Below are 24,282 nucleotides of genomic sequence, written 5' to 3' on the forward strand. Positions count from 1 at the left end.
TGTGTGTGTGGCACAGAAGGGGGTTATGAGGGTGGTGGTGAAGAGGGAGGAAGGAGGAGGAGCCAGGGCTCCTTGGCTCGTGGAGCTTTGGCTCAGTTCAGTTCTCTGCTGCCTGTGCAGACTCCTGGACTGCTTGCCAGCCCATCTGTTTGCCCATTTGGACCTGACTTTTGACTTCCTGCTCCAGTCACTAGTACCTAGCGACTGAAGTTTGCAGCTTTGCTCCCAAACCTGATCCCAGTGGCTCCCTCCTGGAACTAGTTCATTATCTTATCATACTGATTCCACTCCAGCCCACTTCTGAAACCTTTTGATCTCAGCTGTAGTCTCTTTAACTTGTATACATTCTGTAGTCTACCTATATGCATACAGATAGGCAGATATATTTACTGTGTGCTAGGAGACATCGAGAGTATTTGTAGCTAAGACTGGAATAAAAGAAGCTACAACATCACTTTAGCCAGCTACTCTTAAATGACAACTGGCTGCCACTGAAACAGCTGAACCTTGTGGATTATTCAGCCAGTTCTGACACTATGGAAAGATATAGACATGGCCACTTACGTCTCTGGCATAGTGTGCTAGCAACACTCTCTATGGTCGCTTTCCCTGTTCTTTACCCTATTCCTCTTACAACGCAAGCCGATCTAAGCCTTTTTGACATCATCACATCCTTTTCCTTTGTGGTTGTCTTGGCAGAGCCAGTGTACTGCTACTCTGCCGGCCTGAGGGCTAACACTGCCATAGAGTCTGGCAGGATCTGTTCTTGCTGCAGAGAGGCTGGGGTTTAGGGGCCAGGAAGGAAAAGATAGATGCAGAGCTACAAAGGTAGCCTGGGTAGGAGGATGGCTGGGAAAGAAGGTTTGAACCCGAAATCAATATTCTTTGAGATCAAATCTCTGACATATCAGAGACAGAATGGGAAGTTTCATCTTTCTTTGCCGGTCTTATGACTCCTGAGACTTTTAAACTATACAACAGAAAAGTTAACTTGAAAATTTTGTGGTCGGATTTAACCTCTATTCTCTTCCTTTATTTAAGGTTTGTGGGTACACATTTGTATGTATATTTTTAATAAGGAGGTTGGAAAAGTCTGAGGTTATATATTGAGCCATATGCATTTAAGTGAAAAATGTAGGGAAGAGTTCATGAAAATAACATCTAATTGGAAAAAGATGGCCATCATCGCTTTGAATGCTCTGATATGGAACCTGCATCTACCATGGGTCCTGATATGTCTTCTTCCTGTACTCATGTTCTTGAATACCTGTTCTTGGAAGGAGATATTAAGTCAGCCCTTATAAATGGGGTTTCTGCCCTCCCTAAAGAGGCTGAAGAGAGCCTGTTTGTCTCCCTTTTCACGAAGATGCAGAAAAAAAAAAAAAGACATCATTTCGAGCAGCAATTCTCAATCTGTGGGTCATCTAAGACCATCAGGAAATACAGATATTTGCATTTCAGTTTATAACAGTAGCAAAATTATAGTTATGGAGTAGCAATGAAAACAATTTTATGGTTGGGGAATCACCACAGCATGAGGAGTTGTGTTCAAAGGGTCGTAGCATTAGGAAGGTGGATTTAATGATTTAGTGGAGGAGCTATATTAAAGGGTCCCAGCATTAGGAAGGCTGAATTAATGATTTAGCAGAATGGGTTCCTATCTGCGTGTTGACTCCCCCAGTGCTGTGATAAAACTCTTGTTTATAAATTAGCTAGTTTTAAGTAACTAGAATATACCAAAACAATGTTTCTTCTGCGACTAGGGCATGAGAATCATTATGGTTTCTGCCTTGCCTTCTTGGATCACTTGTTCCGGGGAAGTCAGTCACTGAGGCATTAAGACACTAAAGCAGTGAGGTCGAGCTTTTCACTGTGAGAAACTGAGGCTTCCTGCCAACAGCCATGTGAATTAGCCGTGCTGACAGAGCCTCCTGACAGAGTCTGGGGGTGTACACCTGTAACCCCAGTGCGGGGAGGGGAGAACGGGAAGCAGCAGTTCAACAATTTGGAAGCCAGCCTGGTCTTCATAAAAAGTTCCAAGCCAGCCGGGGTTATATAGTGAGACCCTTTCTCAACCCTGACAGCCTCCCAGAACCTCCTTAGACTCAAAGCCTTCAGGTGACTGCAATTTCTTGAAATCCTGCACCAGAGCCACCCAACTAAGGGGCTCCTGGATTCCTGTCCCACAGAAGCTGTGATCGTATTTACTGTACTTTTAAGCTCTCAAGCATCAAGGAACTTGCTATATAGCACTAAGTAACTAACGCAGAGGGACAGAAATGCAGTTAAGTCCCCTCATAGTCTACCTGGACCTGTCCTAGCCTTTCAAGGAAAAATAAATGCTAGGTTCATTCCTGTTTTTAATTGCTGTTTTTGGACATCATGATATATACATATATATATACACACACACACACATATATATATATGAATGATATATGTATGTATATGTATACACACATACACACACACACATATCACAGAGGACAGCAATATGCCTGTAATCACTGCCTCTTTTTGTTTGGGGGAGGATTAAGATGCCATTGAGGACCAACACAAATTTCGATTTTAGTCCTAAGGATCCCCTGGCAAGAGCTCACTGAACCTCATTCATTTGCTGTGGGCCTCTGGGTCCCCCAGGGCACAGTTTGGATCTTGCTATTTCTACCCCCATTCCCTTTCCTAGCAATTGAACATATATGGACAGAGTGAAAACAAGGAGAGGACAAACTTCCCTGCATCCCGAATTCTAAGAAAGTCTATTTTTAAAATGGTTCCATGCAAACCAGAGAGATGGTGGTACAGAATGGCTCCTTACTGAGCCATTGCATGGGCAGTGTAGCAATTGAAGCCTTGACAACAATACAAAGTCATGAGACATTTCCACTGTTAAATAACCTCCACTCATCTGTTAAGACCCTCTTCTTTCAAGAGCCCTCCTCGTTTGCTCTCTGGACGGATTTCCTCTATGCAATGTGGCTTTTACTGTTGATCAAGACCCCAGCATGCCTAATGCAACAAATCAAAAAAAGTCTGCTTGCCAACCTGCTTGTTCGAACTCATTGCGGAAAGCGCCCTGGGTTGGAGCTAGGAGAGCCGAGTTGTGCGCTGTGGCCACTGATCCGCTTATATATCACGGGGAACGTTTTTCTTTCACTTTCTGAAAGGAGGTAGATCTACCTGAGCTCTAAAGTCCTAAGGTTCTCACAAGTTAGGATTCTAAGGTACAAGCCAAAAGTGAAACCCAGTCATCAGCATACTTGGGTTATGGCTATCGTGCAAGGTTCTTCTCTGACTTTTCCATTGTCAAGGACACAGAAAAGGCCTGTCAGGTTTATTGAAAAACCAAAAAACCCCTCATCTTTCTCCCCCTTTAATTAAAACACAAGTACCGGTAGATTGATTTTAAATGTGTCTGTGCATGGAGGTTAAAGGACAAACAGGAGGCTCTCTCCTTCCACCATGTGGGACCCAGGGATGGAATTCAGGTTATCAGGCTCATAGGCAAGAACCTTAACCAAGCGAATCATCTTCAAGCTGGATCCAAGCAGATCCAGCCTTACGGTTTGACACACATGGATCTCTGCATTTCTGGTTCTGCTTCAAGAACTTCTGACGACTTTGGAAAAATTCTCCTGGGCTATGGAGCAGAGAAGTTCCTGCTGCTCAAAAGCAGCTCGAGTCAGTGACTTGGAGAACTTTCCCCTTCAGGCTCAGTTCTAGAGCAAGTGTCCCTTGGGACTGTTTGTTGGGCTGTGAGGTGCTTGAAATTTAAACTAGGTGTGAGGGCTGGCAGCGAGAGGCTTGCTTTCTTTGTTTTCCACCTGAGACAGGGTTTCTTCTCTGTGTAGTCCTAGCTGTTCTGGAACTCACTGTTCTGGATGGCCTCGAACTCACAAAGATTAGCCTTACTTAGCCTTTCTGGGATTAAAGTCCTGTGCCACCACCGCTGGGGTAGACAGGTGAGTTTCTTAAAGGGACCGCCATAAGATGGGTAACTCCTGGGAGCATCTCTGGGCGGGGACACATTCATGAACGCACAAATGAATGCAGGCATGAATGAATGAAATATTAACGACTGAACTTTTCACTTGTTTAAACGGCTCGTACTAGGAGTTAACCACTTAGACCTAAAAATCCTCTGAAACCCTCAAACGTTTAGCAAACTAATCCGTCTCCGCTTTACATCCGGTCCTTAATGAAACTCCTCAAACCTTTTTTTTTTTTTTTTTTTTTGTTTTTCTGGACAAACGAATAATTTAAAAACCAGCAAAAAGTGGAAGACATACAATACCCCTTCCCCTCCTAAGTCCCTTCTTCCTCCGCCCCTTAACGCGGGTGACTGGTGCGCAGCTCCGCACAAATTCCTTTTTCCCTGTTGGGGATCCACCCCGGGCGTGCCAGGCACTCTTCCTTTCTTGAAGTTGGCCAGCACGTGTTCAGTGAGGTGAGGGGTGTCTTGAGCTTGTTTCTTGGGATCTAGCGCAGGTGAGGTCACTTCTCTCTTTCAAAGTCTCCAGCAACTCGAGTCCGGCGCGCTAGTTCAGAACCGCAGGCCACCGGAGGTGGGCTAGGGCAACGTGCAGGCTTGCTGTCCCAAAGCCACTTCGGGCCACCTGTAGAGCGCGTGTCAACTCCTTTGTCCCCAGAGCCGCTTCCACCGGAGCTCCTCTCCGCAAGGCGCTTCCCTGTGGATGCTTAAGGGTCCTCCTTCCAGTACTCCAGCCCCCTCCCCGCCCTCCTCCCGGCCCTCCTCCCTTCTCCAACCCCGGTAGCAGCGCCCGGAGCCCGGGGCTCGGAGCGAGCCGCCTCCTCACTTCTCATTGGCTGAGAGCGTCGGGGAAAGCAGTCACGTGGGCGCGCGGCAGGCCAGCTCCAGGGCCGCCATCTTGGCGGAAAGTTTAGGGGGAGAGCGACTGGGGGCGCGGAAGGAGGCGAGGTTCCGGGGGTGGGGCGGCCCGGAGGCGAGCGGACGAGCAGGGGCCGCGGGCCGCGGCGAGCGGGCGAGCGGCGGCGGCCGAGGCGGAGAGAGCGGCGCGGGGGTGCGGCCGCCGAAGGGGGAGCTCCTCCCCCGTCCCCTCACCCCCTCAGCTGAGCTCGGGGCGGGGCGGGGTACGTGGAGCGGGGCCGGGCGGGGAAGCTGCTCCGAGTCCGGCCGGAGCGCACCCGGGGCGCCCGCGTACGCCGCTCGCGGGAACTTTGCGGCGGAGCCGCAGGTGTGGAGGCCGCGGAGGGGGGTGCATGAGCGGCGCGGAGAGCGGCGGCTGTCCGGTCCGGCCCCTGCTGGAGTCGCCGCCGGGAGGAGACGAACGAGGAACCAGGCAAGCGAGAGGAGGGGGCCCGAGCGGGCCGGGGGAGCAGCCGGGCGCTCGGCTGGGCGCTGCGCGGCTGGGCACGGGCCGGCCCGCGGCAGCAGGTGGGGAGCGTGGCAAGCACGCCTTGGCGGCGGCGGCGGCCGCGGCGGCCGGGCTTCTCCTCTTCAGGTGCTCTTTGCGGAGGGGGGAGCTCTGGAGGCACCTACCGAAGCGGGCTTGGGTCTGATCTTAATCTGTAGGGGGCATAGCGACCCCCGAGAACTCGCTTTCCGCTTTGGCTGACACTGCTGGGGGTTTGAGGCTTCTGCTTTTTTTCCACTTGGGAAAACTTTGGAAGGTGGGCAGTTCCACCAAGGTTGGAGTTTTTCCCTAGTCGAGAGTTTGGGGCGGGGGATGGGGTCGGGTAGGGTGGGGTGAAGTGGGGTGGGGCGGGGGCAACGAATGGATCCACGATTCAGTTCATTGCATTAGTTCAAGTTTTCCTTCCTGTTTTGTGTTTGTAAAGGTGTGTGCCGCCTTCCTGATTCTGGAGAAAAATGCCGGTCCGGAAGCAAGGTGAGAATTTATTTTGGAACTGTTTTGTGGCTGTCACTTGCTGTAACATACATCAGTGTTGTGGTTACTGTTTTTAAAAGGTTTGTGTGACTTTGAGGAATCAGCAGGCTCTCGCTTTTATTCCTTATGGTATCAGAGCTTCCCATCATTTCAGAAGGTGGAAACATCTAGTTGGTTGCACACACCTTCTTGACATCTGTAGTCATTACAGAAGCAATCAACAGAAGCAATCTGCCCCCTACCATGTCTTTTTCAAAACTTCATTGCTTCAGTATTTCACTTTATCACTCATATCAACACTATTTTGTGAGCAACTCTGTGAGCAACTAGGAATTAATGTTTTGAAACACGTTTTGGTTATAGGAACAAATTGTAGATAACTTGTTCTTGTCTGTTAGGCATTCTAAAAACCAAGTTGCTATCAGTTTAGTTAGACGGTCTTTTAGTCTTGGAAGCTGTCAGTCCACAGCTAACACAGGCTACTCACTTTCTCCTTTCTCTGCTGTGATATAAAGCCTTTAAAATATTTGTCTTAGTAGGGAATGGAATATGGATATAGTGATGGCAGCCCTTGCCTTGGAGGCTCAGGGGAACTTATAGATGTCTTGTAGAGGTAGCGTGTAGCACTCTCATGTAAATATGTATGCAGATACACACAGAGCCTTAATATATACATGAAATTTTCACCGTATTTGTCTTTTCAGATACCCAGAGAGCATTGCATCTGTTGGAAGAATATCGATCGAAACTAAGCCAAACTGAAGACAGACAACTCAGAAGTTCCATAGAGCGGGTTATTAACATATTTCAGAGCAACCTCTTTCAGGCTTTAATAGGTGGGAGTTAAAACTTTTCTACTCTTGACCACTGTACTAGTGCCTGATGCTTCTCTGTTATGTTAAACTTAGAATTTGAAAGACAATGTGTTTGGCTCTCTAGATGGTCCTTAACTTAGGACATCTCTAGTGATTTTTTATTTTGCAGTTAGGCCACTGTCACTTCTAAAAATGTTTAATTATCAGAAAAACTTCTGGTCTGGTGATTTCTGTGCACTTTGAGAGCACAGTTTCATGTCTTAGAGTTAACAGCTGGAATATGGACAAGTTGTAGAAATGTTTTAGGACACCAGTCGTGACAACTGAACTACTGTTGGTGTTTTTGTAGTTGGCGTGTGTTTCTCTGGAATCCTTGGAAATATTTGAAAGGCTCTGCTGCTGTGCTTGAGAGCATTTGCCTCTCTGACACACACACACACACACACACACACACACACACACCCTCTGTTAGAGTTGCCATTTGTGGAATATGAATTTTAGACCTGAAACATGATCTCAGAGATGATGCTGTCTAATTACCTTATTCTAGTATTCCTGACACTGTTAGGGATTAAATATCAGAGAACTCCTTCAGCCAGTTCAGGCTATTGTAGTAACTACAGACTGTAGGTGGGAAACCAAACAGTGGACTTTTAAGACTTGTAAAGTAAGTAGTTTCTTTTAAAAATGAACCTTCTTGTTTTTCACATTTTCCCCAGTGTATTAAACTAGTTGGTCCGTCTCTGACCGCTATTGTCCTGTACTTTAAAAGTTTGCAAACTACTGAACCAGGTGGTTTATTTTCTTCTAGGTTTAATAATAAGATCTTTAGAAAACTAAGTATCAACTGTCTAACATGTTCAAATAAGACCTACGCTTTCTCAATTAAGTTCATGTTCTCAGTAACTTCCCAGCAGCTAGGCCTGACAGTGTGTGTGTTGACAGAGTATCGGTGTGATCTGAACACTGTTGTCACTGTGTGCCTTGTTGGATAGCTTACTGCGATATTGATGCTCTTGACTGAGTTCTAGTCTCTTACAGACTTAATAGAGCATACAGTGTTGTAGAATTTAGTGTTACTACAGACTTGAAGACATGCCACCGCAGGGTGGACGGTGATGAGCTGCTAGTGTCACCCATCCTCAGAGCTTGTCAGCGTTTCCATAATATTAGAGTGGACACTTTTGCATTTGTTTCCCAAGCCATGAAATTTAAGGTTCAAGTAGATCCCCTGATTGGTTCCCAAGGATGGAGGAATTAAAAAAAAAAACAGCACATGAGGAAGAGAAAAATAATATTTTAGTTATGTAGTTTACTAGATCAACATTAAACCTAGAAATTTTCATTTAATAGAAACATGTTAGGAAAAAAAAACCAGTGTGACTTTTATGTCCTCATTTACATATACATGTGCTTACAGACTGTAGTCTTACTGTATGGGAAAGCCTAACCTAAGAAAACTAAGTAAATAGAATTGACCCTTTTCATGTTGGACTTGCTATGTTTTGAGGCAATTGTTACATATTATTCTTGCCTGTTTTGAATGTTCATTAATATGCATAGTTAAATTTTGATAATCTTCTATTTAAGTTTGTACTAGAGAATTTTATCTGTCTTTATGATTTTTATGGACTTCCATTGTCAGATGGACTTACTTGTCTTTTTGTATTTATAGTTAATTAGTATCAGATTTAGTGGAACAGAAGTACCAACATCAGGCATGTTGAAATAGATTTGGGTTTTATGCGTTATAACTGCGTTGATGATAGTATTGCACTAATCCATTCATTCTTGGCACATACTGTCACTTTAGCACTCGAAGCTGAGGCAGGAGGATCAAGAATTCCAGGCCAACCTGGGTTTAAGAGGAGTCAGAGCTACATAGTCCTCGTCTCAAAATAAAACAAAAAAACCCAACACCACAAAATATTTCTCATGTTTGTTTCTCATTCAGAAACTCTTTGAGCTGTTAAGATTTTGTTCTTTACATCTTTTACCATTGTTTTTGAAATAGTTTTGCAATGTGCTTTTTAGCTGGTAAATTGTCCTATGTTAAAAAACCAGTCCATTTTGTCCAAGATTATACTGAAAAATCGTGGACTGAGTGCTTTTCCTACGGTGGTAGCACTTTCTGTTTTCTAAGCGGGTGGATGTGAATGAATGTCTAGATTCAAAGGGAACGCCCATCTCAGTGGCCAGAGCTAACAGAAAGTCACTTGGCAGTTAGACTCCTGACTATCTATCGCTTGGAATTCAGGTTTTTTAGGTTTTAGTGAATTACCTGTTTGTAGCAGGGAAGCATGTTATACACTGAGTGTAATTTCATTATTATTACTTATTGATTCTTTGAAATAAGTTAGTACTGACTCTTTTCATGAAATTAAAGTTTATATGCATCTGTAGGGTTTGGTGGTGTGGAAATGTTAAGTCTTTGCCCCTAGTTGATATATGCATTAGCTTTCTGATACTTTGGGGTTATTTGAAAGGAGACACTACATTGTATCTGTTCTGTGATACCATTTGAGATTTTATTTTTATTATATTGAGAGAGAGTGAGTATGTGTACACGTATGTGTGTGAGCACATGTGCTCGTGTTGATTAGAGAAAAACTTTTAGGAGTTCATTTTCTTCTCCTATCACAGAGGATCTGGGAGTGAACTCAGATCATCAGGGTTGGTGGCAAGTGCTTTTAAATCCTGAACCATCTCACTGGACCCTGTTTTAAAATTTTATAACATGTCTGAAAGTGGGTGGTATCTTATACATGCTATATCCCCATTCCCTGCTCCGCTTTCTCTTCTGTGTAGTCAGACAGGCTCCTGAGTGCTGCAGTTCAGATGTGAGCAATCACATCTGACTTGTATTGCTGTTATGAATTGGTTGTTTGGTTGTGGGTTTAAAGTCCGTTTGTATTATTATTATTATTTGCTGGCACATAAAATAGTGATGCAACTTATAATTGACAATATTCTCAATTTAATAAGATGTAGAAAATGTTCTAGTACTTGAGTATGAGTAGTACTGTTGAATAATAATTCAAACCTCTGAAAATTCTTGAAAAGCAGTCAGGTTTTTGTTTCAGCTAAGTTTGTTCATCCGTCTGTCTGTCTGTCCGTCCGTCCTTCCTTAAGACCAGATCTCACTATGTAACCTTGACTGGCCTGGTACTCCCTATATAGACTAGGCTGGCCTCAAATTCAGAGATCTACCTGCCTCCTAGGTGGGATTAAAGGTATGTGCCACCATGCCTGACTTCAGCTAGGTTTTTGTCTTTAGAATCAAATATTTAAAATTATATCAACAAAACACATTATTTGCACATTTGTTTAGAATTAGTCCCAAACATATCTGGTGATTCTTTTTGTATAAATAGAAAGTAGTATTCTTTTGCCATTCATTCGGAACATCTTTGAAAATGTAATACATTTTATATTCCCATATCTAGTATTACATTTGAAAACTTGGGGGTTAGATAGACTCAACATGGTTTGATTACATCAGAACCCAGATACTCAGATTTTAAGGTGTCTGGGATTCAGTCAGAGTGACCCTGGGAGTCTAGACTAGATGTCATACCAAGTCTACCATTGTAACTGTTTCTTAACACCTTGCTTTCCTTGTAGACAGGATTCTGGTTTCAAGATCTGTCTTTAAATCTTTGGGTAAATTTAGTCATGTGATTTGCATGTTTTTATTTTATTTTATTGGTATTTTTTTTAATCTGCAATAAATAGCAAACATTAATTTTATTTAAGGGAAGGCATACTGGAGATTAAACCCATGCTAAATAAGCACTCTACCATTGGACTACAGTTCAATAGAATTTTTTTTATTTCTTATTTTTATTTTTTAAAATATCTACAGTTCATATTCCTCTCCCCCGCAACTACCCCTGGAGTATCCCAACTTCATGTTCCCTTTTTTTCTTTCTTTTTTTTTTAATAATTCACTGAGTCGCCGGGCGATGGTGGTGCACTCCTTTAATCCCAGCACTCAGGAGGCAGAGGCAGGTGGATTTCTGAGTCTGAGGCCAGCCTGATCTACAGAGTGAGTTCCAGGACAGCCAGGGCTACACAGAAAAACCCCGTCTCAAAAAAACAAAAACAAAAACAAAAAACAACAAGAAAAATTAATTCACTGAGTCCAATTAGTACTGCTTATGTGCATGGGCAACATACCAGTGGCCACACACACGAAGAACATGATTTTCTCTTCCCCAACAGCCATGCCCTGCCAGTAGTAGCTTTTCAGAAGGTTGTGGGGTCTTGAACCCCTCAGCTACCCATACTGGGATTTCTCCTGGCTAGATCTTGTGCAGGCAGCCCCAGCTTCTGAGGGGTCACGAGGACACTGGCCATGCTCAGAGCGCCCACCCTCCTCCTTTCTACCCCATCTTATACAGTGTTCCTTGAGCCTTGGTGGGAAGGTGACAGTGATGTCCTGTTTGGGTCTGAGCATTCACACTTATCCTGAGCACTTGGGTCAGATATGAACCTCTGCATTAACTACTGCCCACTGTAAAAAGAAACCTCTGGCCAAGGTTAGGAGCTACACAGATCAGGGCCAGAGTAACCATGTCACCGGTGAGGCTGTAGTGAACCTTATTGATGTTAGATTTTAACATGTATATTTGAGGTTTACAAAATGATGTTATGAGATTCATGGATAAATAGTAAAATAGAACTATAGTGAGGCAGTTAATGTATCTTGCATACTTTTATTTTTTGTCAAAAGCAGCTAAAATCTGCTAATTTGACAAAGATCCCTAATACCGTTCCGTTTTATTAGCTTTAATCCTAATGTTAAACATTAGATTCCTATATATCCCATTTATTTTAACCTCTTTTCCTGGGTCTCCCTCACCCACAGATTGATCCTCACCGTATGCAAACTTCATTCTTCCTTAAGCATTCCACATCCAGGGGAAGCCAGGCAGTGTTTTTATGTGTACACCTTATTTTAGTTAGCACAGCATCTCTAGGTCCATTCATGTTGTTAAGGAATGAATTTGTATGTATGAATATATATCTATGTGCATACACAGCACATCTTTAAAGCTTCTGGGCCATTACAGACGTTTAGATTGTCTCCCTGTCTTGTGTATTATGAGTGTGCTGCAGTGACCATGGGCACGTAGATGTCTTTACAAGGTGGTGATTTTATCTCCTCTGGTTGTATCTGTTCCCAGATGCATCAGGGGTTCCTGGGCTGTCTGGTAGTTCTAAATTGCTTCATAGATCTAAATTCCCTCCAGTAGTGTAGCATGCTTTCCTTTTTATTCCTGCCACCGTTGGCTACCCCTTGTGTTTGTGATGATGGACATCCATGTCCGTGAGATGTTATCTCAGGATGGCTTTCATGAATTTGAGCTCCTTTCTGTCTTCCCCTTCATCATTTTTATGTCTATGGAAAACAAAGTATGTTTAGATTGTTTGATTCTTTTTCATTGAAGCTTTGTTTTTCCTAGCCAAGACCTCAGATAACCCATGAAAATTGTATTGCTGAGGATGGTATAAAAAGTAATAATGGCTACATTTTCAATATTTCACTTAGTCCTTAGTCCTGTGAGGTATATTTAGCAATGAGATGGTTATACCACTTTATATATTAGATGTCTGAGGCACTAAGAAATAACTAGTTTTACCCAAGAACCCTCAGATACTAACTTGTGTAGTATAAAATTGAATTCTAATTTGAATCCAGAACTTCTGCTTCATGAATTAAAATATTCTTTATCATTATGTTCATTGTCATTACATTAAATGCAATAAGCATAATAACAAGTTTACGACATGCTGGTCTGTAGGGTTGGTTTTTTTTTTTTTTTAAGTATCATTTTCAAGGAAAATGTTTATAATAAGTTGATTTTTTTTTCTTTATAATCAGGATTTGAGAACTTAGCACTCTCTGTGTGGTTCTCTCACTGTAACTGAGGTTACATTTTAACCTGTCACGAGCTTGTATTTTTAAGTGTGTACGATGGTTGACCAGGAAAGCATAAGTAAGCTATGGATTAGACTGGAATGAAGAGAATTTTTTTTTAATCTTTACATGTGTGGTTTTGATTTAACTAGGCTGAGTTGTTTATTTGCTTACTCCAGTTGCAGCAGCATGATTTTGCTGGACCTGGCTGAATTTTCGTTTAAACCATGGAATAACAGAGATGTAAAATCATCTGTAACTACTTCTAAGCTATTTCTTCGGTGTAAGATGAAATCTTTCCTCCGTATAGGATCGAGGTGGGGACTGGGTATTCCTTTTAGTTGTCATGTCTCTACCTGGAGCTCTTTCTCCAGCCTCTCTCTTGACTTTTTATGATGATATCTGTCTCTTTGTAAGTCAGTCAGTCTCAGTCTCTGTCTCCCCCTCGCTCTCTGAGTGTGTGTGTTGCTAAGTAAACATTTTACCTCTGAGCTATATCCATGGCACTTGTAAAGCTTTTTTTTTGTTTTTTTTTTTTTTGTTTTTTTTTAAATTTATACGTATGTTGACCAGGATGGCCCCTGAGCTTGCCTTGTGGCCCAGACAGACTCTGAGCTTGAAGTCTTCCTGCCTCTGTTCCAAGGAGCTCCAACATTGACACTTTTTAATAAAATAACTTCCTCTTGATACCTCCTTTAAACAAGATGATTTTTATTTTATAAGTAATACTGTTTTGCCTGCATGTATGTATGTATATGTATTACAGGCATGCAGTGCCCATGGAGGCCAGAAGGAGGCATTAGATTCCTGGAGCTGCCATATGGGTCCTGGGAACTGAACTTGGGTCCTCTGGAAGAGCAGCCAGTGCTCCTAACTGCTGAGCCATCTCTCCAGCTCCTGCTCTTACGTTTTTATATAATGTTTTTCATTTGGGGTTTATCAGATGTTTGTAATTACATTCATATTTTCTATTCTTGGCTTAGGATTCTGTGTATCCAGAAATATACAGTGTCATCTCCCCTTCCTTGATAACTTTAATTCTGATGACCTGATTATATATTGTCTTATTTCTCTTTCTAGTAGCTTTTTCCTTACAAGCATATGTGGACTGTTTACATATATTACTCTTGAGCAAAATCATAAATGGTTCTTGTTTGAAGTAATTGTTACTGTGGTTATTGAAAAGTGATAGTTACCTAATAGTAACATTCCTCTGTGTTTCCCAGTTAACACTTGGTATTTTATTTTACAAGAAGCCCTTTCTGTCTGTGTGCCATGAACTTTGCAGAGTGTTGTTTCTTTCAGTGGTTTCATTTTACCATCCTAATGATTTTGATGTGTAGACTGTCTCAGGTTTAGCTCAGGGTGCCCTCCTCAAGCTCTCTCTTGTGCTTTTATGATGTGTCTCATTTTTTTAGCACTGTTGATTTTTTTGCATAAGGCGGTACTTCAGGTCCACCTTGTGACTACCAGTCATACACCTCTTAAAAGGAATATTCATGTGTTAGTCAAATGATGTCTGAAGAATGGAGATAACTTGTTTTTATGTACCACTTTGACATCTGCCATGTTTCCAGTGTATGAAATATAAATTGGGTATAGTCATCAAATGTTGTAGGGTATTTTCTTTGGGAATTCAAGTGGCTTTTACAGTGTACCTTGACTTAAAAGTATGCTGAGTATCTTCAGCTGTCACATAAACTGATAGATGATTTTCCTTCTGCAACTTCAGGTTGTCTTTCACTGTCATCCTGCTCTCGAGACTTACTCCCTGTAGCACTCCAAAATGGAATCTATCATAAGGCTAGTACGTGTTCTACTAAGGTTAGACAACCTTAGTTTTTGTAAAATACAAGTAAATGTTCTTTGTATCTGTACAAGTACTTCGATTTTGTAAAACATCTTACACAAAACAAAACAGGAAAGCTGCTTTCTCTGTGAGAACTGATTAAAGTTGGCATGGAAGGACAGGTTGGAAAGATGTCAGGCTAACAGCACCTGCTACCATTGCCGAGAACTCAGTCAAGTTCCCAACAACTATGTCAGGTGCTCACAAATACCTATACTTCTGTCTTCAGGGGTATCTTAGTCAGGGTTTCTATTCCTGGACAAAACATCATGACCACGAAGCAAATTGGGGAGGAAAGGGTTTATTCGGCTTACACTTCCATTTTGCTGTTCATCACCAAGGAAGTCAGGACTGGAACTCAAGCAGGTCAGAAAGCAGGAGCTGATGCAGAGGCCATGGAGGGATGTTCTTTACTGGCTTGCTTCCCCTGGCTTGCTCAGCCTGCTCTCTTATAGAACCAAGACTACCAGCCTAGAGATGGTACCACCCACAAGGGGATCTCCCCCCTTGATCACTAATTGAGAAAATGCCTTACAGCTGGATCTCATGGAGGCATTTCCTCAACTGAAGCTCCTTTCTCTGTGATAACTCCAGCTGTGTCAAGTTGACACAAAACTAGCCAGTACAATTGACACACAAACTTGACACACAAATACATCACTAGTAAGCCTCAACCCTTAGTTCTTATTCATCCCCAAGATCTAAATAACTTTAAAAGTCCCACAGTCTTTACATATTAAAAGTTCAATTCCTTTAAAATATCCAGTATCTTTTAAAATACAAAGTACTTTAAAATTCAAAGTCTCTTTAACTGTGGGCTTCACTAAAAAACTTCCTTCAAGAGGGAAAAATAGGGCACAGTCACAATCAAAAGCAAAAATCAATCTCCAACCATCCAATGTCTGGGATCCAACTCACGATCTTCTGGGCTCCTCCAAGGGCTTGGGTCACTTCTCCAGCCATGCCCTTTGTAGCACACACGTTGTCGTCTAGGCTCCAGCTGCCTGTACTCCACTGCTGCTGCTGTTCTTAGTGGTCATCTCATGGTACTGGCATCTCCAAAACACACCTGTCTCCTGCTGTAACTTGGCTTCAACAATAGCCTCTCATAGGCTCTCTTCATGGTGCCAAGCCTCATCTCCTTTGCATGACTCCTTCAGTCCTGGGCCATTAATTGCAACTGAGGCTGCACCTTCACCAATGGCCTTTCATGGCCTCTCACAGTGCTGAGCTTCAGCTGCTCTGCGTGACCCCTTCATGCCTTCAAAAACAGTACCACCTGGGTAACTCTTAAATATTACCAAGTCCAGCCACAGGACAAGGTACAACCTTGGCTATCTCTGGAACACAGCCTCTCTGTTCTCAGAAAACACCTCCCAGAAGATGTCACCTCAACGATGCTGGTCTCTTCTTAATCACCACTAATTTCTTAGCTCCAGCTAACCAGCATCAATAGTCCCAGTAATGCAAAGTTTTTGCTTTAGTAGTTCTGGTATCTTGTTAATCACAGCTGATTCTTCAGCCCCAGCTAACCAGAACCACAGAATCTTCACAATCAAACTAGCAATGGTCCTGAAAAAAGTCTTTAATCTTCCCTCAGAAATTTCACTAGCCAGGCCTCCATCTTCTGCACTGTTCTCAACATTATCTTCCAACCTCCTACACAACATTCGACAGAGCTCTTAACACTGTATGGGTCTTCTGGCCCAAAGTTCCAAAGTCCTTCCACAGTCCTCCCCAAAACATGGTCAGGTTGTCACAGGAATACCCCACTCTGCTGGTACCAATTTGTCTTAGTCAGGGTTTCTATTCCTGGACAAAACATCATGACCACGAAGCAAATTGGGGAGGAAAGGGTTTGTTCGGCTTACACTTCCATTCTGCTGTTCATCACCAAGGAAGTCAAGACTGGAACTCAAGCAGGTCAGAAAGCAGGAGCTGATGCAGAGGCCATGGAGGGATGGTCTTTACTGGCTTGCCTCTCCTGGCTTGCTCAGCCTGCTCTCTTATAGAACCCAAAACTACCAGCCCAGAGATGGCACCACCCACAATAGGCCTTTCCCCCTTGATCACTAATTGAGAAAATGCCTTACAGCTGGATCTCGTGGAGGCATTTCCCCAACTGAAGCTCCTTTCTCTGTGATAACTCCAGCTGTGTCAAGTTGACACACAACCAGCCAGTACAGGGGGGTTTGCATTCATGTGTACATATTTGCATTCTGATGCACACACTCAAATATACACAGATACAGGCGCGGGTAACTGAGACAGAAATAAAGTAAATCTTGAAAAAAAATGCATCTAGTTAACATATCATGACTATAACTTTTTTCTCTAGTGGCATAATATTTCAGTTTCCTTAGATGAATACCAGATGAATCATTGACTTGTTTAGAACTAAAGAAGCACACTCTGCATAGAGAGGTCCAGCAAGAAGTCCCCACTGCACACAATACCGAGACAGAGAGGGACAGACTTCTTCACCTCGTCTTGTGTGTGTGAGAGCCACTTACTTGGTGGGCTGACAGCGAGAACTGCTTTGTGTGTGTTGGGGTACTGTCGTTGAATTTGTATAAATGTGTGAATTATCTGTGCCATACTTAATTGTTTTTATTTTTCCCAAAATTTGCCAGAAGATTTCAATGTCAGTTTCTTATCATCTTAAATGACTGTTTATATAATATAGATTTTTCTGTTAATAGCTTTCCAGGAACCAGCCTTTTTAATTCAGATTTTTATATGATTTGATAAACATTACATTCATAGACATACAGATGTGTACATCTACCAGTGCAGGTGGGACTTGTTCTGTTTTGCATTCTCTATTATATTCGTAGGATAAATTGCCAGAAGTTAATTACTAGGTGAAAGGGTATACATTTTAAGGCTTTCCTTGTAATTTGTAAAGTACTCTTACTAATGTTATATCAATGTAATATTTTAGACAGTATATAGAAGATGACTGGTTTGACTTAGTGTAGAGTGTTATATATCTTTTAATATTATCTCCTCTGATTGGTTGATTATACTGATTTGATCTTTTATTTTAATTTCTGAATTCCCTGTTCATGTCAGTATATTTCCTCCCATTCTTTTTTCTTTATAAAATTAACACGAGGCGTATCAACCCTGTCTGGCATGTAAATCACAAGTAACTACTCTGGTTTGTAGTGTGTTTGTAAACTTGGATTTTAAAACCTCATGTTTATTTCTGGTTAGATTTATCAGTATAGATATGTGTTTGATGTTTGTGGTATCATGTCTAGAAAGGCTATCCTTGATACTTTAATCCCCAAGAGTATTATCTTAATCTGTCTTCAGCATTTATGAAAGTATTCACCTATATTCAAGACTTTTAAAAAACACTTTAATTTATGTGTATTGTTTAATCCCTAGCGGCACACTCATTTATTTATGTACAACATAGATATACACACGTGCACTAAAAGGGTACATTAATAAATGTGTGATGGCTGTGGTTTAAGCTGCTATAGCAACTTAATTATATATGTAAACTTCTATTACTGAGCATGTTTTCAAATTGTGAAGGAAACATTGAAAGCAGTATGAGGGTCACCTAAAGTTGTCTGAGCAAGTAAAGGCTACATCACTATAAACAAATCAACAAGGAAATTGATCATGTTGATTTTTTTCTCAGTTCTCATTCATTCATGTGTTTCAATATCTAATCTCAACAATAAGGAATGCTCATACTTTTATATACACACTGTGAAAACAGTATATAACTGTAGAAAAAAATGATAATGCTTCAGAAATTGTATTTCTCACTAGGGTGTCATTAGAAATTAGCACATTTATTACCCAGTGTGAATAAGTCCTTTAGTAACCCTAGGCAACCATTAATTTGGATGCTCACTTAGAAAATAAGTGAGTACAGCGGTAAAAAGTGCTTGGTATGTCATAGACCAAGACTGATTCCAGCCTTCCCTGAAGGTGCCACAGACAGCTCACCAGATACACATAATAAATAGAAATAGGATAACTGATTACAATTTTATCATTACTCTGAAAAAATATTTTCCTGTGAAAATGGTGATGCCTTAGCAGAAAAAAACGATAGAAGAAAACACAGGAATGCTCCGATATGTCTTAGAGGAAACTGCTTGTTGAGATGACTCATGGTTGAAAGCCTTGCTGGAGTCTGCTGGGTCTGTCTTATCACTGCAGCCCTACTCTTCCTTCATGGTCTCAGAGTGCTTGCCTTGAGTTTAGGCTAAACTAAGAGTCAGTCAGAAGGTCACTAAAAGCTTGAACATATGCGTGAAAGAGATGAAAACTTAAACACCTTGAGTTAGTCCTAAGGCTCGCAGAATCATTCACATGTATTTAGAATAACAATTCTAGGGGCCAGAGAGATGGCTCAGTGGGTAACAATGCTTGAAGCACAATCCCGATGACCTGAGTTCAATCCTCAGAACAGAGGAGGATGACTCCTGAAAGCTGTCCCTTGACTCTCACATGTGCCTGTGGTACGCATGCACCTGTACTCACATCACATACTGCATACAAGCAAATCAGTTAACGTTAAAAAAAAATCCATGAAAATCAACCAACTTACTTGAGAAGTCTTCATGTAAAAGATTTTCATTGCTTTCGTTACTTTCTTAGTTGGAAGTATAGCATTCCATTAATAGCCTCAAAGGTCCGGAGCTGAGGAAGGAGCAAGAAGCACAAGGATGGGCATTTTCAAGTAGGCCAAGGAACTTTACAGTTTGGGGTAACATGCATCATCCTAAACAGAAACACTTCACGTAATGTTTCTCAAGCTAAGAACTAAGGCAGTACTAACCTAGGCTCAAAATAGAAGGTCTAGACACTGACCTGAGACTATGCAATAATTTAACACAACATAGAGAACATTGCTAATCTATGAGGAAGTATTTTATTTGGTGGAAAAAATACTGACAAGTCACAACCAGTAAGAAAATAATTGTAAAACATTTATCTGACAAAGGACTGGTACCCAAGTACACAAAAACCATGTAAGATTTGACAGTAAGAAAAGAAGCCACAGAAAGTGAGAAGATGCAAAATATCAGACTAAAGTAGTCAGAAATAGCAAGTAAATATATAGGAGGAAGATGTCTAATATAAAATATCATAGGGCACAGTCAATAAAAATGTCTAAACTGAGTCAGTGGAATAAAAGTTCAAGCCCATGTAACAACAGCTTACACCAAACTGGGATACAGAGCAGAATCCTGCTCAAAACCAAGCAAACAAAAATCTACGTAGTGCCACATGCCTTTCAAAATGCTTAAAATCCAAAGCACTGATATGGCATTGATGGTAAGGATGTGAGTAACATACACTGCTGATGGGTGTGCAGAGCAGCATGGCCACATCAGAATACTGCTTAGGCAGTTTCTTAAAGATTACTCACACCATATTACCTAGCAGTTACTTACACTCCCGTATATTTACCCAGAGTTGAAACATGTCCACTAAAAACCTACTTATAGCCCCCCTTTCTTGTCTTCCTGGCCACCGTAATGTAAACAGTTTCTGCCACACTCTCCTGCCCATTGATGTTCTACAGCAGGTCCAGAGACACAGCCGAATGACCATGGACTGAACACCTTGGAAACCATGACCCAAAACTCTTTCCTCAAAACAAAACAACACAACACACACACAGTAAAACCAAGGTATTGGGGATGTAGCTTAGAAGGTGCCAAAACAAAACACCCTCGTATAATTTATAGGAGCTTTATTAATAATCAGTAAGAGTTAGAAGGAGTCAAGATGTTCTTGATAAACAAAGTGTGGTAGAACCATACAATATGGAATATTAACTATAAAAAGATAAAACCAACAAGCCATAAAAAGACAGGAAATTTACATGTATTGTCAAGGGAAAGAAGACAGTCTCCAAAGACTACCTTGGGATACATTCCTAAAACAGAGTTATTTGGTGAAAAAAATGGAATACGCATTTAGGATTTTTTGTTATGAAATGCTCATATAAATGATATGCCAGTTTAATTCAAATGAAAGATTCTAAAACTATAGAGGTTGCAAAAAGATCAGTAGTTTCCAGAATTTGGGGAGTAGAGGGCAATGAAACTGTTCTGTTTGGTATCAGACGGATGGATTAATATGTCAGAACAACGGATGTACATTTTAAGTCAGCCAGTGTACAGCACAAATGATCCTAATGTAAACTATGATCTTTAGATAGTGATAATTAATAGCTTGTCTGTTTTAATAAATGCATGCTACATAAGCTATTAATAACAGGGAATGTGGGGGTAAGGAAGTGGAACTACTTTCCATTCAATTTTTCTGTAAATCTAAGGATGAAAATTTTCAAAAAGATGTATGAGCATGATAAGTTCATATTTTAAAACAGCAATTTACTTTATTAAAATAACATAATTACATAACAAAATGTTTACTGATGTGTGTGTATGTGCATGTGCGCACACATCCCCACACCCCACTAGACCACTGAAGCCAGGGTCACTGAGTTACACCCCAACCCTTCCCCTTCAATTTTCTCATTCCAAAGACATTTTTGTTGCTGGGTTTTAAAATATATATATTGTTACTAATTTTTATTAGTTTTTACATGTATGGGTCTTTGTCTTCATGCGCTTGCCCGGTGCCCACAGAGTCCAGCGAGGACATCAGATCCCTTGGCGATGGAATTACAGGTGGCTGTTTGGTTTTGCCTTGTGACCCACCACCCTTAACCAGGGCCACTCACATGGGCATGGGTATGGGTGTGAAGTTTTCCACCAGAATATGGGTAATGTAAGACAGTAGCTTCCTCTTTCCCAACAGTCCTCTATGACCATTAGCTCCTTGAGGTGGAGCCCCATGGGTCCCTTCTCCCTCTGTGACTGTGTGCGGGCTGTTTGTATATAAGCCCTGTGTGTGCACGGGCAGCTGTTGTGAGTTCATGTGTACCACAGCCATGCCATGCCATGCCCATAAGGTAGCTTTTCATAGGCTGCCTTCTTGTGAAAGCTCTTACAGTTTTCATCCCAGAACTCTTCTGTTTTTTAGTTATTTATTGCTTTGTGGCAAAGTATACATAATATAAAATTTAGCATCTTAATTTTTAATTATTTTCAACTCAAACTGAAATTCTTTTTTTGAGCAATAATTATGTCTCCAACAACAAATAAGAAAACAAAACCCCTTGTAGCTGTTTTACAGGACCTCTCTCTCGCCTTGACTCCTAGTGAGCAGTTCACCTTTTGTCTCTGAATTTGGCATTCTGAATACTTCATACAAATGGAATGAATATAATATTTGTCCTTTTATGTCTGCCTTATTTCATTTAAGGATATTTTCTTTTTTTCTTTTAAAGATTTATTTATTTATTATATGTAAGTACACTGTAGCTGTCTTCAGACACACCAGAAGAGGGCATCAGATCTCATTATGGATGGTTGTGAGCCACCATGTGGTTGCTGGGATTTGAACTCAGGACCTTTGGAAGAGCAGTCAGTGCTCTTACCCGCTGAGCCATATCTCCAGCCCAAGGATATTTTCAAGATTAATTCTTCTACATAGACTATTAAGGACTTAATTTCCTTTTAAGGGTAAATTATATTTCTTTGTACATACATATTGTACTTTATTCATTCAGTTTTGAAGGATAATTGTATTTTCACCTTTCGGCTCTTATGCTGTAGTGACCACTAGTATACAGATCTTTCAGTCTGGTTCCGTCTCTTTTTTTTTCTCTGTATGATACGAGGAAGTGAGGTTGCTGGATAACATGGTAAATCTGGGTTTTAGTATTTTCAGAAGCCACTCCTTCCATTTTCAGTAGCAGTTTTACCATTTTACACGTTCGTTCATGAGCAGTAAAGAAGGGGTCTACTTTTCTTCATATCCTATTAGTTCTTGCTTTTTATTTTTTGTTTTGTTTTATAATAGTCATTCTAAGTGGTGTTAACTCAGCTCATTTTGTATAAATCCTGATACAGCTAAAATAGGATTGATATTTTATCCTCTAGCTGCAGGAGTTTAAATAGAACAAATTAGGAAGGGCTGTATGAGGGGCTAGGGTAGTGGCTCAGCCATTCAGAGTACCAGCCACTCTTTTGGAGGACCCAGGTTCAATCTCCACCATCTGCAGCAGACTGTAACTTCAGACCCAGGAGGTCTCACACCCTCTTCTTGCCTCCAAGGGCACTGCTTGCATATGCAGATACTTGCAGGCAAATGTACCACACACAACATTTTAAAGAAAAGCCAGTCTAACTAAACTAAGTATAATTACATATAGTTAGAATATACTAAATATATACCAGGAACCAAAGCCCACTCCTCTGCAAAAGCCATCCTAGCCATTGAGCCATCTCTCCAGCCCAGTAATAATTTTAACAGCTGGTGAGATGGGTTGATTTCATCTTCAGTGTAAAATATTAATTTTAATTAGTACTTTACTTTTTTTTTCTTCTGGTTGTTAAAACTGCAAACAGAACTACTTTGTCCCTACTGTCTTGTGAATTTTGGGGCTTCAAAAGACTTTTATTACATTTCATTTATTATAATTGTGCATGGGTATGCAAGTGCCACTGTTTGAATGTGGAAACCTAAGGATAACTTGTGGGAGTCAGTCTTTCCTTCCACTCTATAGATCATGGGGATTGACCTCAGGCTATCAGGTTTGGTGACCAGCACCCTTACCTGCTGAACTGTCTCATTGGCCCAAGGAAATAGGTTTTTAAAGAGTATGATGATACCTTTAAAATAGTAAGGAACAAGAAATAAAAGTTACTCTAAATGTTATTTATAGTTATTTGTGACTTATTCTGGATAATGCCCATATTGGCTGTTAAACCGTTCCCACTCTCTAAAAAATTATAAATTATACCAGTAGGTGACTCAAGAACTCACAGTGTGAAATCTAAACATTAGGTAATTGTCACTCAGCATTACTGAGCTGTGTGACTAGCCACTGCTAATATTATAATATAGTAAGCTCATATGACTCCTTTTAAATTATTCTGTACTCTTCTGAATAAACATTTGGTTTCTTTCATACTTTTTGCATACTTTGAAGTGATTGTTTCTCACTTCCTCTTAGATTTGCAGACATACAATTACAGTTGGAAATGTCCTAGTTGTTTGGTTTTAAAAATGTTTTTCGCCGGGCGGTGGTGGCGCACGCCTTTACTCCCAGCACTTAAGGCAGAGGCAGGTGGATTTCTGAGTTCGAGGCCAGCCTGGTTTACAAAGTGAGTTCCAGGACAGCCAGGGCTATACAGAGAAACCCTGTCTCAAAAAAAAAAAAAAAAAAAAAAAAATCAAAAAAAAAAAAAAAAAAAAAAGGGCTGGTGAGATGGCTCAGTGGGTAAGAGCACCCGACTGCTCTTCCGAAGGTCAGGAGTTCAAATCCCAGCGACCACATGGTGGCTCACAACCATCCGTAACAGGATCTGACTCCCTCTTCTGGAGTGTCTGAAGACAGCTACAGTGTACTTACATATAATCAATAAATAAATCTTAGGAAAAAAAAATTCTGTTTAAAAAAAAAAGTTTTTCACTTTAGTTAGAAGGACAGTTAAAACCATATGAGGATTTACATTTCCAATCTGAATAGTGATGATAAAGATGTAAAATATTAGTAATGATTCATCTGAACAATTTATAATAATGACATTTACCACTATTTATTAAGAGTATATTATATGCTAACATGCTAGACACTTTACTATGCTCAATTCTTGCACAGTTTACACAATAAGACAAATTATCAGAGGGTTAGTAATTTTTTGTAGTTAATTGATAAGAGGATTTTAACACAGCACTTTAAAATATATTTGTTTGAAAATTTTACAC

At 41.0% G+C, this 24,282-nt stretch overlaps 1 protein-coding gene across 21 annotated transcripts in view; it reads left to right on the forward strand.

The window, feature by feature from the left end:
* Positions 1-4,442: 4,442 nt before the first annotated feature.
* The window catches only part of Dlg1 (discs large MAGUK scaffold protein 1), a 209,914-nt gene continuing 190,074 nt past the window's right edge, over positions 4,443-24,282 (forward strand). For 10 of the 21 annotated variants that reach the window (XR_003951751.1, XR_003951752.1, XR_001781789.2 and 7 more), the window contains exons 1-3: positions 5,100-5,321; positions 5,821-5,870; positions 6,575-6,706. Coding sequence is in view for 17 of the 21 variants with exons in the window: in XM_006521761.4 (XP_006521824.1) it covers positions 5,852-5,870; positions 6,575-6,706 (151 nt within the window). In the remaining 4 variants the exon portion in view is untranslated. Of the gene's footprint in view, positions 4,489-4,934; positions 5,322-5,820; positions 5,871-6,574; positions 6,707-24,282 lie in introns of those variants that run through there. The other 11 variants (NR_045516.1, NM_007862.3, NM_001252433.1 and 8 more) reach the window with 5 other exon arrangements.

Source organism: Mus musculus, chromosome 16, assembly GCF_000001635.26.
Source record: "Mus musculus strain C57BL/6J chromosome 16, GRCm38.p6 C57BL/6J".
NCBI classification, from domain to species: Eukaryota; Metazoa; Chordata; class Mammalia; order Rodentia; family Muridae; genus Mus; species Mus musculus.